The sequence below is a fragment of the Apus apus genome, chromosome 5 (assembly GCF_020740795.1).
Source record: "Apus apus isolate bApuApu2 chromosome 5, bApuApu2.pri.cur, whole genome shotgun sequence".
NCBI classification, from domain to species: domain Eukaryota; kingdom Metazoa; phylum Chordata; class Aves; order Apodiformes; family Apodidae; genus Apus; species Apus apus.
Genome location: NC_067286.1, coordinates 53,522,984 through 53,549,561, shown reverse-complemented (window position 1 = coordinate 53,549,561; position 26,578 = coordinate 53,522,984). Strand labels below are relative to the sequence as shown.

General features: G+C 41.6%; 1 protein-coding gene across 7 annotated transcripts in view; it reads right to left on the bottom strand.

Moving 5' to 3' along the window:
* The window catches only part of EVL (Enah/Vasp-like), a 146,362-nt gene that overhangs the window by 65,235 nt on the left and 54,549 nt on the right, over positions 1-26,578 (bottom strand). For 6 of the 7 annotated variants that reach the window (XM_051621672.1, XM_051621673.1, XM_051621670.1 and 3 more), the window contains exon 2: positions 2,118-2,286. In XM_051621672.1, the coding sequence (XP_051477632.1) occupies positions 2,118-2,286 (169 nt within the window). Of the gene's footprint in view, positions 1-2,117; positions 2,287-11,196; positions 11,327-26,578 lie in introns of those variants that run through there. The other variant, XM_051621671.1, reaches the window with a different exon arrangement.

Here is a 26,578-nt window from a genome sequence, read left to right as displayed (position 1 = left end):
CAAGAACTTCTACTAAAACCTTACTTTTAGTGTGATTTAGCATAACCTGAGAGCAAGCATGAAACAGCTCGTATAGGGAATTATTTTAACTGAAATTAATTTTTGTTCTTAGTAAATGCAAATACTTAGCAAACATACATAAGAAAACTTATGATGCCATGTGACATTCATAAAACATTTCATTCTGAATCTTGAGACTTTCAGAACGTTCATTTTAACACCACTATGCTAAGTTGTCTTGAATTTATTCATAATACTGGATTTTTTAAATAATATTTCAGGTGAATACTTTCTTTTAGATCGCTGTAAGTGACTAACACAATATGTACTTTTTTTGCTTATTTGAGGGAGGATCTTTAGTCTTTAAACTTTGAGTATATAAAAATACATTTTTCAATCTGTTTCCTTATGAACTGACACGGGTTTTAGTTGCCATGTAGCCTTTTCACAAGTAGAAAAATTTACAAGCAAATAGAATGTGACAATTAAGTCAAAACACGTTTAAAATATAGATTGAGATTTGACTTTTTTGTGTATCCTACTCTTTAAATTATATACTCTGAGTAAGACAGATCTCTGGTACATAGCCTCCCTTACATATATATGTAAACTTTATGACTGTTTCTTGTTTTACACCAGCTAGTCCAACCCACGTTAGATCACAGTCACATGAAAATCATGTACATTCACCTGCTAGCTATGTAAAATAATCAGCTGGCACAGACTGTTACAAGGCAGTAGTGATGTTCACAGCTGACTAAAAAGACACTGCATTTCATTTATTTTCAAAAATACTTTCTATTTTTGAAATGGAACTACATTAATATATTGCCTTTGCTCTACTGAGAAGAATAGAAGCAGTGGCCAAAGATACAGCAGATGTTTCAAAAGTGCACTGCAGGGAGCTGAAAACTGATGTGCTAAAACCTCCACCTATTTCTTCGTTGCTTTTCATTCTTCAAAATGATGACAGTGTATATGGGCAACGTCATTAACACTTCCAAGTAAGCAACCTGGCTAGCTTTTCCAGTTGGCCCAAGCATCCCCCAGCTGACAGCTGAGGGACATCATCTGCATTTCCATGAGCAGGGTGGTCAATTCACTTGCAGCAGCTGGGAGGTTGTGGTGCCCCAGCTTCCACTCTCCAGCTTGGCTTGCCAAGGTTTGGCTTGGCTAGGTTTGCCTTGCCCCTGCCAGTCTTGTGTTGGGAGTGATACTCATCACACCTTCCCAGGAGGCAACACTACTCTCTGAACGAATGGAAAATCAGTTCCCTACTTTCTTATGATTCCTCTGCCAGGCTGAGGGCTCAAGGTGAGGGCAGGAGGCAGGCAGCCAAGGGAGACTGGGATGCCACCACCACACCAGCCTCACACTGACCTAATGGAGGGAGTCCACAACTCTGAAATCTGCTCTAAAATGCAAATAGCAAAGCCGTGTGGCACAGCTACTCCCCCTCAAAGATACTTTTAAAATTTAGGGTCTGCTCATGATGTTTAGTTACGGATGGCACACACTGCCCAGCACACCCTTGAGCCAGGCTTCCAGGAGCCAGTGGTGAAGTAGGGTTTGAACCCAGTTCTGATTATCCAAATCCGATATAACCCCTTTAATACCCAGGAAGGTCCTGTGGACTTAGGCTGCTGTAAATCAGATCACAGTGTGCACCTCGGAATTTAAAATGCATTACGAGGAACTAATTACTCATCACAGCAACGTAAAAACCACACTTGGTGAGATGGCAGTGCAGAACAATGGACTTATTTCCTTTTTTTGTACATAGAACTAAAACTGAGCAAAAAGTAAGTTAGGGAGAGCTGACACCAAAACCTGCCAAACTCAATAGGACTAATTTCAGAACCAAAAATAGAGGGGAGAATAAATAACATCAAAATCTCTCTGATGTTTACCAAAAGTTCTGTTTGGGAATAAGCAGCAAGAAATTATGATACATTCTGTGCACAAAAAATTATACAAAATCTGAATGACTGGAGTAAACAGACTGGTAGGCACCCTGCAGGAAGCAGGAAATGTTGCTATACTGCATTATGTATATAACTGATGGCATCAAATGAGATCAAAGGTTAAGTTAAAGAAAACATATTACAGTTACTCACTTGTTGATCTTGCAGTTTAACTCCAACTACCCTGAAGGTGTTAGTGGCTGTGTTGTGGTATATGTTGATTCTGCTGAATCCCTGCTGACCAGGTTTAATTGGCACCCATTTCTTACTGGTATCGTCGTAGACCATAACTGAAGCCCGGGCTTGGCAAATACTCTGTTCACTGGAAAGCAAAAACAAAATCGGGGGGGGGGGGGAAATGTGAATTTGCTGACTACTACCAAAAACATCTGCAGGAAAATAAACTAAAAGAAATTATCAGAACTACTACTGTTTTATAAGAGATCTGTTAATCCTTTGAATGCAACCTGCCTGTTAAATTGAAGCTGGCATGTATGTGTTCATAGACTTAAAAAAACTCCAGTCTGCTCCTGTTTTGAACTGAAAATCTATTTTATACAAAAATATTAGGCTCTGAGGAATAACCTGTATTGCATAAACATTATGAAAACTGTCCCACAGAACATTTATTTTATGTACCTACTGGCAAGTGAAGCCGTTCACATCTGCATGGAAGCCCACCAATATTTTACAGCTTACTGACAAAATAAATGTAACATCCTCAGCCAAGTTATACATTTAAAACTGGAAGCAAGCAGACCTTGAACCAAAAGCCATGTTAGGTAAACCGAAGAAATCAATTACATTAATCCAACTGATGTCTAACACCCAGACCCATTGACGCAATTAAAAGCCCCAGAATATATGGTGCAAAGCAGAGAGGAACTCCATTTTCCTTCATCCTAGAAGAAAAGAAAGTAGGAAAGGAGAATCCAGGAATATCTGAATTCCAGCACTGAAGTTCATAGCCATTATTTTGTGTAGCATTAACAACTGTTTTTCTTCTGTAGATTCAGAGAAATGAATCAACTCTTTAACTCTTGCTTGTATATACACACACTAAACTCATGCCAAAACACACCCTTCATGTGCAAGAAAAGTAACTGGCAAATGCTGTTAAGGTGACATGTCAATACAGATCCGGATTTCAGTTCTCTCTCTCATGACTTCCCACTTTTCTAAAACCAGAGGAAATAAGAATTCTTTATATGAAGAAAAAAATGAACCCTCCACATTTTGCAGATTTGAGGTCTTCAAAAGTAACAGGGATTTTCAACAAGCAAACAGTGCATCTTAGGCCTACATAAAACTGTTAGGATTTATCTCCTGCAAAAATCTGAAGTTCATGACCATCCTATTCACTTTAGACCAATATATATTTATATATACCTACCTTCCTTTGCCCAATCTGTATTAAATAATTTTCATCAATGCAATATCAAATGATAATCAGCTTTGCACACAAATATTTTTCCCCCCCTTATTGCATATACTTCTTTGTTTTGGTTTTGCTTTAGTAATGCCTCACTAGCACACAAACAAATACATGAGAAGCTTCTGGGTGGTGCTAAATCACACCTCTGTATTGCCACCCTGCCAAATCACACCACTTCTAAATTATACCAACTGCTGCAAACTCAAACCCATCTGACCCCATCACTGCCATCATTTTAATGAAAGGGAGCAGGTTACCCTAAGTATTAAGGCTATCTGGGTAGATTACAGCAGCAATGTTCAATCTTTTCTGATTGTGAGTCTCAAAAAGATTTCCAAAGCAGATGCATCCCTCTTTGTACACTAAAGCCTACTGATTCTGGCTTGTTTTATCAGTCACTTTGCATAGCCCCCAGGCAGCCCGCAGTCCTCCTCCAGGCTGTGGGTAAGAGCCTGAAAACTCTTCACAGCATTCACAGAGGAAGCAATGATGCTGCTGGCAGACATCTCCAAAAAGAACAAGGTAAGAAAATTCAGAATAAATTGTATTTTTATTGTATAGCATGGAAACAGCTAGATTCTGTTAATGGAGCAATATATTCAGATCAGAAAGATTAAACTTTTTTTTTTTTCTTCAGAATTTATAAAATCAAGCTCATCCACCCATTGCCGTTGCTTTGTTATGTGAGACACCTGGAGAACAGATGTGCCTTGGCTGAGGTACTTACCCAGCAAATACTTCTCTATCCCTCTTTTTAAGGTAAGCTAATGTCTCGTGGCAGCTTCTTCATATCTGACACTAGCAGCTGAGGGATTTGAGCTCACTCCAGCTTGCCTAATCCTCCAGCTGGTGCAAGAGCTGCAGACTGGCACCAGAAGCAGCATTTCCTGCATCCTCCAGACCTGTCCAGGGTCCCTCACTCTGCCTCGGATTCACAGATGGGAGAGGATGGGAGAGAAATGCACCAGCAGAAAGGCAAGTACACTGGATTAGCTTTGCCATTTGGGAGTGGAATGGCTAAAATAATCTCCAGTGCAGCCCTGTGGCTGCATGGCGCCCACCTGTCTGTGCTACCAGGTGTCTTGTGCCTGCTACCTCCAGCTCCAGAGGAGGGGGGAGCATCAGCTGCCTGGGGCCACAGCACTCCCTGTGCAGTGAGCCAGGGGGCTTCCAGAAAACATGGTCCCTGGGAGTCACACTCAGCCAGCGTGACATCGGGTCCTTCTCCGCAGGCCTTGCCTGTTTCTACAAGCTTTGCTGTATAAAAGTAAACAAGAGAGCATCACTGGTTTCATCAGAGCAAGTCTGTGACCCAGTGTTGTCTTCATTTCAGATGAATGTTGGAACTTACAACTGCCATGGCTCCTAAATTAGTCAAAATTAATTCAATTAACCTTGCTTACAACAAGAGAACACACTTAACCACAGAGACATGGAGTTATTCGTAATGCCGTATCCAGATTCCAGATACAGGAATTTTGTCTTCAGTCTTGGCTGCCATTGAAAACTGCTGCAAAGAACCCCTCTCCAAAATTACACTACTGAAATATGGATATAGACCCCAGGAGCAATATTTAATGCATGGCAACCCATTGTTACTGTAACAGAAAGCAACACATCAAACTCAATTCCTGCTCTCCCTGCAGTCAATGGAAGTTTTTCATCATTCATTTAAATGGTAACAGGATTAAGCCTGTAATCTAGCCTCCAGTGAAATAATAGAAAGGAACACAAAACAAATCCAGCACAAGGGGAATCCTTTCCTGCAAAGCACTTCAACAATCTTTAAAAACCTAAAATGCCCCTAGGGACCCCTTGGTAACCTTGCTGTCTGATCCTAAATGAAGGTGTAACTATGTCTGAAGATTCTTTGTTTGTCCCACCCACCAAAAACACAACTCTCCCACTGCTGCTTTACAGGGCTTCCCTGAAAACAGTCCAGAAAATGTTCCTCTCATAAAGGTCAGTGAGAACCCCTCTATTACCCTCTGCAGAGTCCATTACTTTAAATGTAAATCAAGCAACATTGGTTTCACAAAGCTCCAGCAAAATTTTCTGTTATTTTTAGGACCATATGCCATTGATACATATGCCAACTACACAAGAGAGGCAATAAATGTGTTTTAGCCATGCTATTGTGCAGTCACACTCCTTCTCCATAACAAGAGTCTGGCAGATACTGCCAGTATGTATATACAAAGTCATGAGTGTGGCTTCTAGAAGTCACCTTATTTTCCTAAGAATACACAAAAGTTACTGAAAAATGGGTATGTGTTGGAGAAGCTCAAGTTTCATCAAGTTTCACGTACCTTTCCAACTATTACTAATGCACCTATTTATTTTTTTATGTTACATTAAACCCCAAGTCTTCAGACTCATCCACTTGGGTTTCCACCATAGGCAATTACTTGCAAAAAAGATAAAAATGGCATCATGGAGGGGTATTAATGACAACATTGCTCATGTTTGTGCTTAACATCTATTCCAGTGTGCTGCAGTGTGCTTTAGGGCAGATTTGAGACATCTGATTTATATGTGGAGGGGAAGGGGAACTTCACACCCAAATCCCCATATTCTGAAAACATTTTCTCCTTAGTGCTTTGCATCCATGGGATGGTAAACCTCTGCACCAGAACCACTTGTTTGCCTCAAGCTAAAGTAAATCTGCTTAACTTCATATCTGCTAGAAGAAGACTGCACTGGGAAATCTTTTGTTCACAGCGGGTACCTAAAATCCATCATTCATCATTGAGATTTATAGAATATTGTCTCAATATTACAAAAGTATAAATTAAGAAGCATATAAGCCATTGCCAAAGGCAAGCTCTCCCCCACAGGCTGCCCTGCCTGCAAATAGGCTTGTCCAGTTCGGAGTCACCATCCCTTTGGAGTCACCATCCCTTGGAGGTGTTCAAAACACACGTAGACGTGGCATTTCAGGATATGGTTTAGTACACATGGTGGTGCTGGGTGATGGTTGGTCTTGGTGATTTTAGAGGTCTTTTCCAACCTTAAGAATTCTATGATTCTATACGTTTGCAGGCAATGCTGTTTGCTTCATTTTGTGTAATCCGTTTTGACCCACTATCTTCCATCTTTTTGCTGAGGATTCATCTTCATAAGTTAGCAGATAAGTGAATTTGGAGTTACCCTTTCAGGAAAGGGTCAACTTTGACCCTCCTTGCCCACCCCCACTGAGAGTGGACAGCCAAACACAGCACCTAGGCTGAGTGGCATGTTTGGGCTGACCCAGATGTGCTTGCTGCACCTTCCTTGCTTTGCTAGCTGTGGTGTCAGGAGCACTTCCAGACCCAAAAGAGTCACATCAAGCTTAAAGGTACCAGTTAAGCTGCAGAGACTATTGCACTTAGGGCGAGCAGTTGGGGGCTGCACTTGACACAGTTCTGCAATGGAGGCTTCATCCAGAAATGTGTCTCCTCTTCTGTCTGTGAAGAACTTGAAAAATGTAGTCCTTTCATCCTGGCTTTTAGTAAATTTATGATTACCAAGGTTTCATAGCTAAAAAAGAGCCAGAAACAGGTACAAAAAAGATAATACAGGGAGTCTTAGGAAAAATACCAGTATTTTTTGTGAATTATCACACGACACTTAATGGAGCTTCTTGATATCACCTGGGCTGACTGCAACTAATTAAACAGGAGGAGGAAACATAGGGGAAAATGAAATTACAGAAATTACTGTGGAGTTTGGCAGTCGGGGAGACATGGATCAGGGGAAAGTCCTCCTTCAATCTGCCTAGCTCAGTGTGTTACCCAAATACACAAGCAAAAAGCTCAGGACAGAACCACGAAAGACCCAGCATAGAGAATAAACAGGAAAAAGGACGTAAATCATAATGTTTGGAGGCAAGTCCTTGGTAGAGAGGCTCTGAAGGGTCTCCAAGGCTTTCCTCTCCTGTCCCAGACTGAGAAAAAGACAAGAGGCCAAGGTGCCCTGCTCCTTTTTTTTTACTTACAAGGTATCTTTTTATGAATAAAACTTTTGCAGAGCATGGTACTAAGTTGTTGAGCCCACCTCTGGACATCACACAGAGTTATCCCAGCCCTACCCTGGGTGCACCCATCCAGCATCAGTCCACCCAGAGGGACATCAGAGAGGTATAAATTATTTCTTCTAGAGCCACAACAACGTTGTACAGCATTTGAGGGTCACCAAACCATGCTCATAAAAGGTGTAACAAATGATGGCATCCAACCAAATTCAGGTTTGTGGGCTCTAGTCTAGCATGCCAACTGGACCAGGAGACTTCCCCTATCTTTTATATTTGCAGACATAACTGTTTCCTTGGGGCAGAAACTCACTTAACATAAACTGTGCAAGCTCTCCTGACAGAAATCAGTCTATCATGTTTTGAACCTATTATGGATCTCCCTTGCTTCAAGCTGCTCCTGATCCCCTCACCTTCAAAACAGCTGTCTTCTTAAGAAATGCAAACATCAACTACTACAAACATTTACCTTCTTTTTTTACTTCCGTTTCCCATCCATTCCTTCCCCTTAAAATGATTAATAATTTTTTATATATTTTTTTTACAGATCTAACCATCTGTATTGGTGTCTGAAATTGTTAAAACCACTTTGCCTGAGGCCTGTCCCATGTGAGAACAAACCCTCAGCACACAGAAGATGCAAGATAACTCACAAGCCATTCAACACGTTGCTCTACTTGTCCACTGAGTCTGCCTACTGGTAGTAACAGTTGTGTGGGTAAACCCAACATGCAAGAAATAGATGCTGATGCTGATTTAAGAAGCTGTCAGAATTCTCCCAACGTCATCTCAAACAGCTAACGGAAATACAAAATCCTGTATACTGAGATGTGTGGTTTGCATGGCATGTATCTGTGTTAACCTCAACATTAATAAGCTACAAGTTATGCTCCTGCAGCATTTAGAGTGTACTGCAAACTGTAATGGACTAATTTGCTAAACAGTTCAACTGGTTTCACTACAGCAAATAAGACTATTACTGGGATGCAGGGAAAGCATTTCAGTAGTCATCTTTATAGAAAAAGATGGAGATTTTGCTCTGACAACTGAATTTACAGAACAAAAAATATGGGAGACTCTCTGACCACAAATCAGTCAGGTCATCTGGGCTTATATAGACCATACAGCGCAGTGGTTCTCCAACCTTCCCACCAGAGATTCACTGCCAGCTTTGCTCATGACCCCATCTCTCATTGGGAACCTCATTTCTCCAACACTTCAGTCATGTTTGTGACTCCTTCTGGGATGTCCTTTTTCAAAGTCTACTTCCCTCTGCAACCAAACCCACAGGACAGTCGGTGTCACCATCATTCACCTTCCCTCTGTCCCAGAGCAATGAAGAACTTACTTCCTCAGCAACGCAGCAAAACCTCATAATGAAACAAGAGCATTTAGCCACTGAACACAGTAAAGGACAGAGGAAACTCACAGGGACTTTGCATCCAGATAAGAGTTTTCAATCCCCAGTGACATGCAGACGCCTGAATATTTTCTAGCCGACATTTAGAAAAACACCAGTCATGGTTTCATATATAATACAGAAGTGCCACAGCCACCACTTCCATTTGCTTTTCTGAGTCTCATTTCCAGGGACCCCTTGAAATACAAACCCACGGACCCAGCAGTCAGAAGTACTCAATCGGGACTCCCTCCTGGTTTCCTGCATGGGCACAGAGACCTCCCCAACAGTGCAACCCTTGCCTCACACAGCCTGAAATAAAGCCCAGCTCCCACAGGAGCTGCTGTTTTTTGGCCTCCTGCTCAGCCTGCATGTACACATGGAAGGCCTGTCTTTGGTGCTGGGCTTTGGCTACATCAGCTGTGGGAGCTGAGCTTTTTGACCTGAGCATCTGACACAGGTGTCTTGCCATCACCATTTTCCACCGCTAAACTCCAGCATCTAAACAGTTTAATATTAAATAATTACAACAAAATAGTGTATATACAAAACCTCCTTCACGAACAGCTCTCAAAAAGTCTGACACGGTTAGAAAAAGTCATGACACACCTGCAAGATAAATACATACTTTACAGAGCAGGAAATGAAACTACTGGTACCTACAGTGTGAGCAAGAGTTAAGATGAACATAGTTCACCTCCACAAGGAAGAGTGTTTAAGTTACTGTTCCTTCTGCTAGCAATGAGACATTCCTTTTGAATTCTCCCTCGCTACACTGGCACACCTAGCAGGAATTGCTATGTTCAGCACCTGTTGCAGACATCCATTGCAGACACTTCAGCTGTAAACCAAAAAGGAGACAGCTTGTTAGGCACCCAGGTCTCACACTAAGCCAGACCTCTGGGAGATGAGTCACTAAATTTGGGAACATGCATCAAATCCTGGCATGACCAGAGAAACTTGCATAACCTTTTGTCACCTCTCAGTGCTCTTGAGCATGGGAGAAGTGAGTAGAAATACAAAAAAATAAATATGTATGCAAAACAATAATGCAGCAGAAGAGATGTTCCACCTAGGCAGGATGTTCAGTCCAGACCAGCTCAGCCCTCGGCACCAACAGTGAAAGTTCACAGAGAGCCCTGACCTTAAGCATCAACTGCAGTACTTAAATAGCACATCTGCCAATCAATGGAGATTTATGGCCAGTGGACTGACCACAGATTGAACCCCTCGTAAGCCGGCACATCTGCTTAGTGTATGTTGCTGAGATTTTGCAACTATGCAGTGGAGTTCATTTTAACCCATCAATTTTCTGGTAGGTTTTGCAAACTGAAGCCAAAGAAGCTAAATGCTTCTAAGGGGAACTCCAGTCCTCAGTATCTCATCTCAACATCTTAAAAAAATGATTTAAGAGAACTGCTTTGCAAAAAGCACTTAATGAGGAAGTGTAGTGATTCAGAGAAGTGCTGCTGCTGCCAGGCAGCCAGACTCCCAGAGCCATGTTGTGCTGCAGGAAACTTTCCCTTCAACTTCCACCTGCTCCAACAAGGTAGGGTCACTACTGTCTGTCTCCTCATGGAGACACTCCACTGCTCTGATAACACCTGAGTCACACAACATTTCTTACGCCTATGAAGTGTGGTTCATTTTCAAATTTTATGTACCACTTTGGGAGTTCCTAAAAATAAATATCAAATAAATGTTTAGAAGTTCCTAAATCAAATACATGTGGCCTGAGGAAACACTATGAACCCAATTAGTCAAAAACAGTAAAAAAGCAACTTGTCTAGATCAGGGTGCTATGAATAGAAACTATTTCCCTTCATTCTTAAATTACAGAAATAAAATGAAGAAGTAACTAATCTTGTAAAATACACATTATGCAAATCTCAAAACTGAACTGTCCAGTGAAAATACGTGACAGCCATAGGCCAGCCATGCCCATATTTCAGTAGAAAAATACCTTAAACAAAGGCTTTGAAAGATCATGATCATAACTAATAATCTGGAGAAGCAGACTTGTCAGTGAATACAGCAAATCAACATATAGGTCTTTCATTAAAGCTGGCCTTACCTTGCCTTGGTTTCCCTTTAGTATCGGGAGAAATGCAAATAAAGCTGTGACAATTCCCCTGGAGCCAATGGAAGCAGACCAGGAATGAAGGAGACACACTCTGTCAAGCTAGCCTCTCCCTCACTGCCAGGGGATGCATACGAATGCAGCACCACCATAAAAGCTTAATTATCATTTTATGCAATTATAAATTTTCCTGTGAGGCTATAACCAAAGCACAGGCCCTCTGTGTTTATTACAACACACGCTTTCCCTCCCATCCAGTCACATTAACCCTGGCCAACAAACTCCTTGCCATTGTCCCCAGATACTTACGTGCCTGCCATTGAGGAGGAGCTGGCCAGGTAATCCCGCAGGACTATGTGCTCAAATCCAGCACGTGTGTTTAAACCCAAATAGGCTATTGCACCTGATTACAGAGCAGAAGACAAATTTGGCAGGGAGACAAGCCAGGAGCCTATATGAAGGCTTAAAACCAAAACAGGAAAGGGAAGCACTAGTAAGAGAGCAGAAGGGCAGGAAGTAACACTTATTTGTACGGCAGGGGCGGGGAAGGGACTTTAAAGAAGAAACGTATTCTTTCTTTCAGCTGATTTACTGAACAAAAGTCCAAACAATATAGATTAAGATTAGATGCACTGCCTTTGCCTCATTGGTGGCATAGATATTAAAAATACTTCACTTATTTTCTCAAGGCACAGGTTCACTGTCCAAGAAAGTGCAAAAGCAAACAAACCTCAGTCCCAGAAAAAAAAAAAAAAATTGCTATTATTCATTCATGGCATGGTTGTTTGCATGGTGCAGAACCAAACCCAGGGGCCCTGTTGGTACTGAGGGCCCCTGTCCCATCTCACCACCAACCTGTTGCCTATGGCTGGCCTGGGGCCAGCACCAGCTCAAGACTTGGACTAGCACAGCCCTACACACTGGCTGCTACACACTGTCTCTCTTCTGCCATGGCGATACAGCCTTTGGATGGCAGCTGCCTTGCACTTGGCTAACTCAGGGTCCTGCCAGAGCAGAAGCTTGTTTTTGGTTCCTCTCCAACCCTGCTGTCCTACTTGGGGCATCACCTTGGGGCACAAATACATGAACTTTGAAATGCACCTTCACAGAAGGAGATTATCAGTCGATCAAGTAGCTTATAGAGGGACATGGGAGAAATCTTCAACATTTAAAAACAAGATAAAATCTGCCTCAAGGCATATGTAAGCAGTGCATGCCTTCCCTCCACCACCAGCAGTTGGGAGAACCCCTGTTTGGCTCAGCCCTTGGCCATGTGGGATCTGGGGACAGCAAAGATGAGGCTCTATCACCTGAACCCTGCCCCGTGCTAAGCCAAGACACCCACCAACGGCATATGGGGTTTGGCTTGGAAAACCACTCTGGAGATCACAGCCATGGCTTCTGCTGTAGAAAATGTGCCATTTGCTATTTATTGTCTTTCATTTAGTTCTGTGTACCAGCTAATTTTTAATCAGCATGCCTTGCAAAAGTAAGCCTCCTTTACCATGCTGTGCCTGTAGGAGACCCCTGAAAGAAAATGACAGGCCTTCATTTCCATCCTGCCATGAGCTGCCTACAGACACGTTTGCATGCATCCACATTCCCATGAACAGGGAGGCTGGGTTTTCCCTGCAGTAGTGCTTCCCTTGCTGTCTCTATAGACTCTCATTTGCCTTCTCTGCCTCTTTGTTAATTGGACATTGCCATTTGGCTAAGGCAGCAAGATGGCCTATTAACACAGATTGAACCATCACAACATTAGGAATAATATTTGAAAATATTGCAGCAAAAAGAGTGGAGGCCCTGGAGGCAGAACAGCAAATTAATACTTCAGTGCTAGCTCACCTGGGGTAAAACTGAAGGAGTTTGATGGGCTGCCACTCAGAGGTGGCAGGCCCTTGAGACAGATCATCCTTCACTTCTCCCCATTCCTTGGTTTGGCAAACTTGTACACACAGATGCAAACAACCTGCAAATGCTGTGTAGTCTTCCCAGCTTTGCCTCAGGGTATGGGTGCACTGTGGCATGAGAAGAGTAACAGCAGAGGGAGAACTAATGCCAGGAAAACATGACAGGGAGAACTGGATGGACCCTGCTGTGGCAAGCAGAGAAATTTGGGGGTTTCTCCCCACTTCACATGAAATTCTCTTTGTAGGCTTTTTGTCAGTGTGCTCAGAAGTTCTCTTAACCTGTCTAAACATGTCATCTGCTCTCTGTGATTGCACAAACATGGACAGTGCAAACACAAAATGCAAACAGCTGCAGAATAAACCCAGGGGATAGCCAGTGATCCCAGCTGCCTCTCCCTGGTTCAGGCCATTGTGAGCAATCCTCCCCTGACGATTTTATGACCTTTACCTCAGCAGCAGTTTCTAGCAGACATTGCTTAAAAACCCACTTCTCTCATGACATGCCTTGAGCCACCCCACGATGTGTGCGCCTAGGAAGGTAGTGCAGGATCAGCATGTGGAAGGGGAAGGAGGGTTTGCACCCAGTTGTCTGTCACTGCAGCGTCTTGCTGAGACACTTTGTGCCCACCCTGGCATTACACAAACCAGGAAAGGATGTGTTACCTAATCTGAACCCAGTTCCCTAAAGTGCAATATAAATGAGCTACCTTCCCCCCCCCGTAAACCATTGCACAAAATCTTATCTTTTTCACCTATTTTGGACCCTTTTGCCCATCAGACCGAAATTGACTAGGAGCAGCCATAGTGCCCAGGTAATCTCCCAAAGCACCTCACAAACAGCAGAGCTTCTCAGCTCTAGAAGACCTGCTGGAAACACAGCAGGGCCCCATGATTTTACCCCAGAGGCAGAATATAGCATCCCACGCACTCGAGAATTCTCTGGGAGTAGTATCAGAGGCTCTGAAGTCTCCTGTACAGAGAGTACAACCTGCAGAGCCCTGAGGAGATCAGTCCTCAGGAGATGACACAAGTACCTCACATTCTCACAGTTCTTTCAAATTGTGAGTAACCCTAGATCCCTGTTTAACACAGCAAGAAGAAAAGAATGTAACAAATAGGCTGAATTTGGCCAGGCAGAACAGCTGCTTAAACAGTTCAGTGAGGTTTCTGCTGAGGACCAAGGGCTACAAACACTGCTCTACCTGAGCAGAGCAGCAGAATGCTTTTCACTTTCATTGTTTTTCCTGTTAGAAAAGATCACTTTAATGGTCCAACTGAAAGACCTGCAGAAACCACTGGTAAAATGGCAGCTAGTAAAAACAAGGGGATCAGACTTCAGTTATCTCATGCTTGTTAGCCTGTTCAGCTGCAGCTTCTGCAGTAAATCTCTGTATGACTGAAAGGTTTCAGTTTTCAACTGATGAGGGAAGTTTAAAAGTCAACACGGACATTTAAGCAAAGCTTTTTCTGCTGTGTTTCTTCTTTCTCCTTCTTTCCTTGTGTTTTGTTTTGGTTGGTTTGTTTGTTGCTTTTGTGTTTTGGGTTTTGTTTTGTTTGTTTGTTTTTAATAAGAAATATCTTTTTAGGTTTAATGAAACATCTTATTGTCACTTCTCTGGGATTTCAACTTGGTTGCATCTTCCTGATGCTACACCTTTCTGCTTTGAGATCTTGGTGGATTGTGGACACTACCTTGTTTCATTCAAAAAATCCTGCTTTTCATTAATTTAAAACTCAACTTCATTTGGAGGCAAGTGGCTGTTCCTCTGTATAGCTCAGGGTATTATTGTAGTTTGTCAGTGTAAACTGTACTTTACTGCATACATTAGAAAAGGACCTGAAAAATGCATCTCTAAATCACTACGGACTCAAATCAATAATTGTCCAGACCAGCCACACCGGCTCCACTGCTTCAGGCAGAGGGACTGAGGAAATCTCTGAACAGCCCTTTTATTTCTCTGTTTTCATGTGTCTGGGATAGATAAAGTAATTGATTTTGGGAGCAAGAGACAGCACTTAGTTACTAGAATAGTCTTCCTGCTAAACCAAGCAGATATGATTCTCCTTACATACAAATATCAGCTGCAGTAGTATCAGCTAGATCCTCAGCTAGAATAATCTGGTTTTAAAGATTTGCTTCTGCTGAACACAAATACCTTTGAGCACATCTGCAAATCCCCAGCCTGTCCCCAACTCCCACTAGCACTGAGCATGCTAAAAGCATAGCAAAGAGCAGGTTGCTACTGACACATCCAAAGTCATGCCAGGAAACAGTGACAGTGACTGGGACAAAGCCCAGCACTGCCTCTCAGAGCCCCCATCACAATTAATTAAGCACTACAGCACACATTCCTGCAGAAGTGCATCTAATCACCCCTTTACATTGCTAAAATGCCTCTGTGGTCCTGGACTAGAAAAAGCACCCTGGGACAAATCACAAATAAGACTCAGTAGCTGTTTTCTATCCAGTCTTCACAAAAGACCATATGTTGGATAAATAGATTATTTCTGTCATGTGTTGAGATTTGTGTGAGAAGATCAGGATTCCTGAACACAGAGCAAAGCTTTAGTTGGAATTATGTGAATATTCTCATAGGTTTCCAACCAGCATGTCCACTGGCTGCATAGTAGACTTCCATGTTCCAAGATGTCCAAGCACTGTATTTGCTTTATTTTGGAGAGTTTAATTACCAGAGAAAGCATGATTTGTATAAAATAATAATTTTATATATTTTCAATTCTTAGAGCCATAGGCTGAACCAAAGAAAGGTGAGTGTCTCAGCCACAAAGTGACTCATCTCCAAATACAAAACCTAGATAATTTTTAAGAATGAACCAATGCACTGTAGAATGTTTTGTCTACACCTTAAAAAAATCAATGCAATCATAATACAAAAATAAAACTAAACAGCTAAGAGCTACTGGAAGGTAGACATAATTATTATTTTTTTTCTTAATAAGCACATATTTCATACATTCAAAATAACATTTTACACGTGTATATCTGTTGTTTTTAATTCAATGTTAGTCCCAAAAGGCATCTGCTTATATTTTACAAAAGACAAAATTTGCATATGTCTTTTGTTTAATAACCTCAGGATTAAGAATCTGAAAGTTCTTGCTGAAACTGTACACTCTGGTTTCAAAAAGTACAAGATAATTGTATGAATATATGCACAAATGCTATATAGCAGCATATAAAATATGCAGTTATATATTCAGATTTGTAAAACTGATATCATAGTTTTTAATAGACTTGAATGAAAGACATTCCCTCATACACTGAGATTTGGAACTGCTAAACATGCTGATGAGACAAAAAAATTCCTTGTCCTCAGAAAGTTTAACCCTGTATGTTAAATATGCTGCTGCTCTCTCAAATCTCTGGTTTTCATGCTCTTCATTCATTTTAAAGGAGCAGGAGAGATACTGGAGAGGAGAGTAGAACATACTTATTCAGTATTACAAGAGTTAAAACTGTGCAATGAGGTAAGGTGCTAACTGCCACTTTAACAGGAAAACAGTTGTTCCTGCACTGAGCATATTGTAGAAACGAGAATCTTCTTGAGACTATTAATTTAGGATGCCATCCCACCACTGCTGAGCTCCGACCATGAGCTTCATGGGTTTAAAAGAGACAAGACTTAACCCTTGTGTCCTGTTTGGAGCAAGGACAGAATCAATTTTCTTCCTAGTAATTTCACTTTTCAGTTAAGTCTCTTCTAAGTCGCTGCACGTGCTGAAATTAACAGCATGGTTTTCAGTCAGTGTCTGCTTCCAGGACTGATAAGGCTTCATGTTTATAGTTACTGTGGGAGAATGGTATGCAGAACCAAGGCCACTGCATACTTCTGCCAAACTTCTTGTGCATTAGAAAGGGGAGTAAAGGGGTCACACCTGCGACCCTCCTGTGGGGAGAAGTGGAGCAGACAGGTGACCAAAATTGACCAAACAAAGTATTCCGTCCCATACACATCATACTCAGTGTAAATCTGAAGGATCGAAAGGATCTAGCTCTCTTCATTCATGGCTCGTGTCCTAGGAGTGGAAAATTCATCTGCCTTTGATCCCAATCCATGCATTCCTGCATCCAGCTCCTGTCTGCCACTGATCCCAGGAGTTGAGTCTGGGACTTTCCTAGGACCTGCCCTGCAGCCTGAGTGGTGTCATAAGCATTACTGGGGGCAGCGCCGTAGTGGTTTTGTTTATATTTGTACATATTTCATTATTTTCCTTTTCATTATTACTGTTTCATTAAAGCCGTGTAGTTTAGTTTCCAACCCGTAAGTCTCTCTCCCTTATTCTCTTTTCTTTCCCTTTCTGGGGAGGGAGAGAGGTTAATAGAGAGCATCTGTGATTTGTTAAACTGCCAGTCCAAAGTAAAACCTTGACACCCTTGATATAGATATATGGCAGAAAAAAATTATATCCAATCTTTTAAAGGACCTGAGAAGACGAAGATTTGGGGAGCCCTATTTTTTCCCACTGGGAAGCCACCGACCCTCAGTTCATGCAGTGCCCTTTCCTAAGATGATTTCATCTCCGCCTCTTCGATCTACAGAGGGAACAGTCAGGACTCACCTGCTTTCAAGGGGACTGTCAATTTTGGCTGATGCAAATAGCTTAGGCATTGCATGAAGGAAACAACTGTATTGCAAAGAATTAACTCTGTGACTGCTTTCCGTTTTCCTCTATAAACTGTGATGAGCAATGGGCTGTAAGCCCAGGCCCCACATTAAGCAGCATGGAACAAGTTATAGACCATATGGAGAGAAATAAACTGCCACTTCATACACAGGATATCTATAGTGCTTTTTTGCTTAAGTCAGCTAATTGCACATCTGCAAATCAGCACATTTATAACAAATGGAGCATTAAGATATAATGGGAAATTTATTTAATACAACCAAAGTTTTCCAGAAAAAGTTCCCCTTGAAAGTATGAAAGTACTTCAGAGTCCTGAGTGACTGGGACATTTTACAGTCCTTATAAAACAAATATTTCCATATTGTTTCACGGCAGCCAGTGGCATAAAGGACTGTGTCATCCAAGTCTCCCTTTCAGCAATCTCACTGCAGCCACCAGCACGGCCATCTCCCTGCTTCAGGCAGAAGGCACCTCCTTGCTAACAGTTAGAACCAGCCATACCACCCATGCCTGCTCCAGCAGCAGGTGAAGGTCAGTCACTGTTCCCATCTGTAGCCTCAGATGAGTCTTATCAACTCCTGTCTTTCCAGAGGCTGAGAATTAGAGTATAGTCTGTTATATGCCCTCTTCTGTACTGCAGATTTTAAGAGGTGTACTTCACTTTTCCACATTAACTTTTTTTATGTTAAAGCAAATCAATAACCTTTATCTTAAAGGGCATTAGTAGTATTCCAAGTGTCAATATAAACTTAATTGGGGTATCAGCTGAAAAATGTTCTCATAGTTATGTAATCAAGCATTTGCTATCCCCCAACACTGCTCCACAGCAGACCTGTTTTCACTTTCAGCTTGCATTTTTCCTTAGGCCTTACTATACAGATTGTCATGAGAGGTTTAGCAGCTGTAGACCCTGGTCATTTGAACAGCATACATACTTTTTCATAGCTCCTAATTTATGAGGAGGCTAAATTTCTGGGGTTTGGATTTGAAACAAGAAATACCAACTTCACCATAATCTAAAAGAGAGATTAGGAGCTTCTTGCTCAAAACTTGCACTTGTTAATTTCTGGTACTACCCTTTGTTATTTAATCCTATCCACCACTAAGCAATGTAATTTAACATCATGTTTTACTGAGCAGCTAAGATACTTGAATCATGAGACACCTCTATAGCATGCTGTGGGGACCATAAACCAGTGGAAGTAATTTTATCAGAAGTCTTTTAGAGGCACATGGGTGGGTGAGGTACAGCCTAACAGGTGTGAAGGAAAGGAGAGCTTGCAGGAGTGAAGAGCAGGCATGCAAAAACAGCTGAAGAGGTTGGAGCTGAAGAAGCTGATAAAAAATGATCAGAAACTACATTTAGCCTTATTTTTATTATTTGCAGATCTCTCAAGGCATGTGTCGGCCTGATGTTCATGTTTTTGAATTGAGAACTTTTGGTATTTGTTGGGAAAGAACTTTTCAAGACAGCAACATTAAAGTGAAAGCTGTGCTGTGTAGGATGGCTGCAAGAGCCATCTCTACTGCTTAGGGAAGAGTGATGTGCAAGGACGGCATTTGTTGAGATTATGGAAGGACAAGAGACTAGGTTCACATCAAGATGAGGAATGACTGGCCTTGTTTTTACACTTGTTTCTGATATTTGTGCCTCTGAAAATAGGACAGGTTGGAAATAATGGTTGGCTTACAGACAGGAGGAAACTTCAACTTGCACAAGGATCCCTGAGGGTGGAATGAGTATAGTCAGCAGTTTATCTAGTCTACTCACTACATCTTTCACTATAATGTAACACACTGTGGAGCAAACACACAGGGAAGCTCACTCCTGTAACAACAGTAGAGCATCCATATTCCTTCCATTTTTTCACATCATACAGTAGATTAGTAGCAGCTCTTGCAATATTGCCCTTATAACATTTAACAGGATACTGAGCTAGTTTCGCATGACTGCTTCACCCCTGCTGAAGTTGGTAGAAACTTTCCCATTAGCAATTTCAGCAGCAGCAGCAACTTAAAATTTATATCATCTGTGCCATCGATCAAGTAAATCGAACAAGTTAAATGATACTAGGCTATTGGAGCGTCATCTTAAATCCAGCACCTGCACTGATGATGATGGACGATGAATGTGGCCTCAATGTTTCCAGATATGCTTCAGCTAAGAAGAACAAATTACACCTGGGCAAAAGGAGCAGTCTGTATAACAGAGTCATATATGTATTTAAACTAAGTATCTTCATTCTGATAAAAAGTTAACATTGCAGGAATGGTCATTTGTACCTTTCCGTCGTGGAAAGGTACACTCTTCAAAGTGGGCATAAAACAGACCCAAATGTAAATAAACTCTACTCAAAATTCTGCATATTAACATGCTGTAAAGAGTCCGGGGGTTTTTTCCCCTTAATTTCACTTGAAGAATAATTTTCAGATTATTTTAATAAAAATGAACACCAGAATAGCTAGTGAATGAGATGTGCATTAAGCAAATGCTTTCTCCAAAATTGACAATGCCTAAGAAAACAAAAATTATCCTGGCAGACCGTTCCTTTCCCTTCTTCCCTCCTTCCGTTATTTCTTGGCGAAGATTTGCCCCTATTGCCTGGCAAATAAAAAGATTTAACAAGTGCCAAAACTGAAACAAGATCCTTGAGTACATTTGAGCACCAGATATGTTTGTGTGCAATGTTTGGGGTTTTGCAAGATGACTATGTATTTTTCTAAACCAAAGCTGCATATTATTTGCCATGTACAAGAGAGCAAAGAGGAGAGGCAAGGCTATTTCAAATAATGACATAAGTATTTTTGCTTTCATGTGATTTGTACCTTTTTCCCCTAGCAACCTTCTTTACCTATTCTAAATTAATGATGCTCTTGACTCTCGTCCCCTGTGACATTCGCATCATGCTACTTCTCTTGAGTTCTGTCTATTAAATGGCCAGCAGCTACACAACACATGTGTTGGCAGCAAGCAGCTGGTCAACCAGACCATGTTCTGCCTCTGGAGGGGCTCTAGTTTGAATCCCTTTCCATCCACTTGCTGAGCCTCACAAACCAGCGACTTCTATTCCTGTCAAAATAAACTGACACATCTGAGTATGCTGGTCTGCTACTGGTAAGGTGGTAGAGAGAAGGAAAAGGATGGGACAGACAGAAAGGTGAAGCAACTGCATATGCCTTCTCTTCTTAGGAAAGCAAAGTAAAGAGAAGTTGGCTCTGAGGGCAACCCAAAGAATTGGAGCTTACCTCCACCAGTGGCCTCAGCAGCTCCCCCATCTGCAGCCAGCGACCACCGAAAGTCTCTGCAATGCCATGCATGGTCCCTTTTAAAGTCAGCTTCAGGCTATTGCCAAATACAGCATCATTTCACCACTAATGTTCATACGTAAGAGTATTTAGGACTAAACTACTAAAAGCACTTCAGGCAGTATATTTAGACATTTTGGCTACATGTAGTTGGTTGCTGATTTCATTAAATCTTATTAAAGCAATCCCCTGTGAAAACAAAACCTGAAGGTGCAAAAGGCTGGAAAGTGATCACAAAGGTTGCACTGGGACCAGCACTGGGACCAGTTCTTCCCAACAAGAATATGGAAATCACTATCCAAAGCTGTATTAGCATTAAATTGTTAAATACTTAAATAATAATAAAGACATCAAAAAAGAAACAAACAAAACAACAACAAAAACAAACAAACACAACAACAAAAAAAACCAATACAAAATGCAAAAGACATTTAAAAGGAAAGATTTAATAAATTGCCATAACCTCCAGCTGTTCCCCTACATCCATACTGGCTTCTCTCATCACCCTGAAGAACTCAGCAAAATCAAAATTGATGCAGAAATCTTTAGTCAGTTCACAGGAGGATCTCACAGTGAACTTTATAATTGGTACGTTATCAGCTGAGCAATGCTACAGCGTTATTTGGCCTGCTGAAACCAACTCCCCACAGTACAAACAGAATACAAATCAAGCACAGCTCTGAATTGTCTCATAGGCTGCATACTCAGTTTAGGCAGTTGCAGCTTAATGGATAAGGCTCTGACCTCCAAGACCCCTATTCAAATCCCGCCTGTGTTCCCGTGACAGGCGCTGGAATTGGGTTAGGGACCATTAGTTTCAAGGATCCATTTTCCTACGTACTGTCTGCATTTTTTGCCATGAGCCTTTTCTCTTCAATATTTCTGCCTTCATTGCCTGTCTCATCTCTTTCTTCTTAGGCTGACTGGCTTCTAACACCCAGACAATGGTCCTTATTTACTTAATAATACAACCACAGCTGGAAATCAGACGGTGGATTCGGGGAATGCTCCTCTGAAATACGTGATGTGTGAAAACAAAACTTCCCTCCCTCACACCGAAGGTTATGGTAGCCTGAGCAGGGAATGGTTTCCCGCTTCCAAGCTTGGTGTTACTCAGCCAGTGGACTCTATCAATTCGTCTGGTTTTCCAACGCTCCCCCATGTATTTTCTGGATAGTTATTTTGCTCTTCAGGCCTCTTCCTGCCTGCCCCGGAACAAGGAAAAAGGGGAAATAAGAATAAAGCAACAGCTATTAATTGGTGTGCCATATGTCTCATTGCTCTCAGTCTCTCACTTTCACTGCCACTTAGAGTTAGGTTTACACCACTTTAGAAATGAAAATAAGATACATGCTGCTGATACATGAGGTTTTCCATGTCTTAGCTTCTGTGCAGGCTCTCTTGGTCTGCTACATGCCCGAGGTAGCTACCTTGCCATGCATTCTGCCATGCCCTAACTGAAAGACATCAAATGATAGGTCTGTCCTGCAGTAACAAAAACAAATTAAGACCGATAAAGTTATTTCAGTTATATTTGGTTTTTAGTGCTAAGACTGGAATTTCTAAAGATATGTTAGGTACCACTCTGAAATCCAAGGGCTACTTGGCACCTGATATTCTCTGTCTGAGCTTCTTTATAGGCACAGTGTTTGTGTTGGAGTGTTGGATGGTTTAATTCCAGCCTACTGAAAAGCAGCCTCCAGGTCATAGATCTGCTGTAGCTAATTTGGCAGAAGCAGCACTGTCTCTTCAGAGAAGGGCAACATAAATCTGCAAATACAGCTTCTGTGTGGGGGAAGGAAGCATTAATTTTCTGTAGAATGACAATCACTGAGCAGATGTACAAAATAAAACACAAACAAAACAAACCCACAACAAACCACAACAAACCAAACCCAAAGAGCCATGGTAATAAAGCACAGCTCCTCTAGCAAACAGAACAGGTTCTTTCTGCAGGAGCTTCAGTTCCCTGGAGGCAGCGTGCCACGACGGTGTTGGGGGGGTGAGCACACCAGGAAGGGAAAGTGACTTTTTCCACTGCAACACCACAAGCAATTTCAGCCATTTCAGGTTCTCACGTGCCAATTCAATCTGTGATGGGCCTTTCCCCCACTAGTAAAAGTGCATTTCAGCATCTTGCAGGGACATTCAGGAGGTGCTTTCCTTTCCCAGATTACCCCGGGAGAGGCAAAGCACTTAAGCAGTGCATTTGGCAGGCAGCAGACCAAGCCCTACATACCATCCTTATGTGGAGGAAGCAGCACAGCCCACCCCACAGTGACCAATTGCAGGCAACTAACTCCCAGGAGAAGACATTGCTAGACAACAAGAGATGCCCACTGATGCTCACCAGTGCCACAAGCCTTTGGCCATGCTGTGTTAGAGAAGCAATGACAGATAACTTTTTGTTCTCCATATGCTTCAGGTTTGCTTGAGGTTACAGGCAAATGAGCATGAAATCTCTAAGGGGTTGGTTACCTGCAGCCACGTCATTGTAGTGAAGGGGAAATGAGCAAGGGAAAGGAAGCACAACTGGTTGTGCTAAATGGTAATGAGAACATAAACAGTGAAACCATATCCAAACTATCCATTGTCCATCCCTCCTAGGCACTGGTCTTCAATGTGCTTTTCTTTAAGGAGGAAAGATTGTTGCGACCTCCTGTCTACTGCTGGCACTGTCCTTCCAGAGAAACAACTAGCCAGATTAAAGTACATACAGTAGCTCATGCCTGTGTTAGCTCATTTGAATACTACTTACTCTACGGAAAAATCCTTCAGTTCTGTAATCTATGTTCACTGGAGACTCACCAGCTACTTAACTACCAAAAACCAAGATCACAGAAATAAAAAATAACAGTAAAAAAATTAATTTATTTTAAAATATATTTAAATCTATTTTAAAATATTCTTAAAGCAATTAAAATTTTAAAATGCTAAACCCCATGTCTAGTTTAAAATAATTTTCAATCTATTTCCATAATGCTACAGGCAATTTCAGTTAGCAAGATGTGTGCATTGACAGGGAAGCAATAAAATATATTGTCAGCAAAACAAATGGGATAAACTGTAAACAGAAATCACATCTTTCAGATATTCAAGATGAGCAGCACTGGTTCCTTGGTCTTAAATGGAAGATTTATCATTATGGAAATGATGCTAAATTCTGCTTAAAAACAAACCAGAAAAGGCAAAACCTAACTGGTGCCTCCAGTACATACCCAGATGAGGACAATCATGGCAATTTTGCTTTGCATCAGTGAACAGAAAGCAGTTTTAAGGGATTGCACTGTATTCTTCTACCTTCATACACCTTCTACAGCTTATCTACTATTATCATTTAAAGAGCCTCTGGGAACATAATTTTTTTTGTGTTTAAACAAAATGAAATCAGTGCACTCCCCTCACGTAGGTCAGACCTCCTGTGAGCTGGGATTGCTGGGGAAGGTTTGCTTTGCAGCTCAGGCTGTGTGGGTTGAGGGAGAATCTCTTCTATGTATTTCCCTTTCTGCAGGAAAAACACTCTGAAAAACAGCATTTGTACGTTGTCACAGATTAAAATAAATCCTATAAAGAAAAAATCAAACTTAACAAAGGGGCCTCTTCTTAACATAGTTAATGGCTCAGGTTCCTCTACAGACAAAGATGCTGTTTGACCTACTGCTCTAATTAGAGGAGTAGTGTTGACATTTGTGTTGTATAAAGCAGACATGTTAATAGCCAGAGGGAAAGCTGTCAGTGCCTCTAAAGATCACAGCATTCACAATGATGCACGATGCAGCCTTTAAATATTCAAATAATCAATCCAATGCTTAACTTTTTCTACTGATAACAAGAAACAACACCCAATTCAGCAAAAAAACCACCCCCAGACCAAACCCAGCTTCAGTCAGTGTTAATGCTGAAAGATTAACAGGCAATACACTAATCAGTTTTATTCTACTGAGCATAGTATTTCCTTCCAGATTGCACGTAATTCAGTTTTGCCATGAAGAAACACAAGCAGTTTATACTCTCTGGGTTTTTCACTTACTATTAAAATAATAACCACCAGAGACTGTGACTCAGACATTCGTATGTGTCAAGTTCACCTAAGCATGAAAACAGATACCTCTGCTCATTTATAAATACATAAAGTGAGTTTTAATTTAACTCTGATCTATTACATCATGTTCCCTTGACATAAGCCACACTATTGCTGCAGACGGGCACTTCATGTCTTACAGATCAAAACCCCTGCAGTAAATCCTCTCTGTGCAGTGCCCAAGTGCCCTAGAACAATGGAGAGCCCTTAAAGCTGCACCTCAACTAGCTCCAAGCCTGCCTCAGATTTTTCCTCAATGTATGATGTTCTCAAGCCCACTTTTACCCAAGACAAAACTGAACATTAAGTACAACAGGCTGACAGGAGGTTTTTGTACTGCAGTCCAAGACTCTCCATTCCCACCTCCTGTACCCCATGGAAAGAAGTCTCCCACAAGCACAGAGGCAGAGTCTCAGCATCACTCATCACATCACACAACATGTTGCTGACTCAACATAATCCATCCTGAACACTTTTAGAGCCTGTTTTGTAATTAATTTCTGTAAGTGGGTAATTGACTCATTAAGCTGAATTAGAGCAATATGATAATGCAGGAAAAAAAAAAAAAAGTTACTCTTATTTATCTCAGTGTTCAGCCCAGCCTTCAAAACCACTGCAATGTGATTGCTACTGTCAATAACTTCTGAGGAAAGCATTTTAACCTGGTGGGCACAAAGCTGTTCAAAAAGTATTTTTAATAAAACCTTTTTATAATGGTATCTGTTTTGCTTATATGTAGATTGCACCAAGTGCTCTCATTCCTTTACTAATGCTTTTGCTTTCCCCTCCAGCTTTTTAAGACTGTTCCACTTTCCTTTGCATGGCATCCCATGTGACCAGCATTGCTCCAAGAAGAATTCTGTAACAGCAGGCACACAAAGCTCATCTGCCATCCACATACAGCTCCAAACACAGCACAGCACATATATATATGAAAGATAATGAGATAATCTTTAAACACATTATGGCGAAGGGATCTGGGAGCCTGTAAGCATGCTTGGAAGGTATATTGTAAGGAGACAATCCCTCTGAATGGCAGCAAAGGTTTGGGTTGCTTCAGTTAAATAAAATCCATAACTTGTTTGTTGATGATCAAGAAAAGTCAAGCCTGAAATGGCACTCATGTATAAAGAAAATAAAGAACTAGGGCTACAGTGCACTATACATCACAACAGGGGAGGGAAAGTTAAGTTCATGTCATTCACTCTTGGCTGCACAAGTGCTGTTATTCCCTATTGATCTCCACCGTAACTGTAAGTAGCCACAGAAAGCCATTTCCACTGCCAGGACAGTGCTTTGCTGTTTACGACACCTGGGGGAAAAAAGATGGGGGAACACAGAGGAAGCAAGGAGATTCTTCTCCCTCAAATTTGTTTTACATTGACATAAATCTATTGATCTTGTAGAAGCTTTTCCTTTTTTTTTTTGTTTGTTTGTTTCGGGTTTTTTTGCAAGGACATTCCTTTCCATTCCCTGCTCCAAAAGTCAGACTGTTTATGCATAAACTGTGACAAAACAGACAGATGTGACAAACATCAGGGGAAAGGGTTGATGTACACATGGCAGCAACAAGCCATGAGGCCACAGCAGATGGTTTGCAGCAGGTACTGACTGGGCAAGAGAAGGGAGCTGAGGCAGGGGCAGTGGCAGGTACATCAGCATCAAAGGGGAGATGCTGCCCTGAGTAAGGCATCCAAGAGGGATGAGCTTTGCATAGAACATTGCAACAGAGAAACTGAAGATGGTG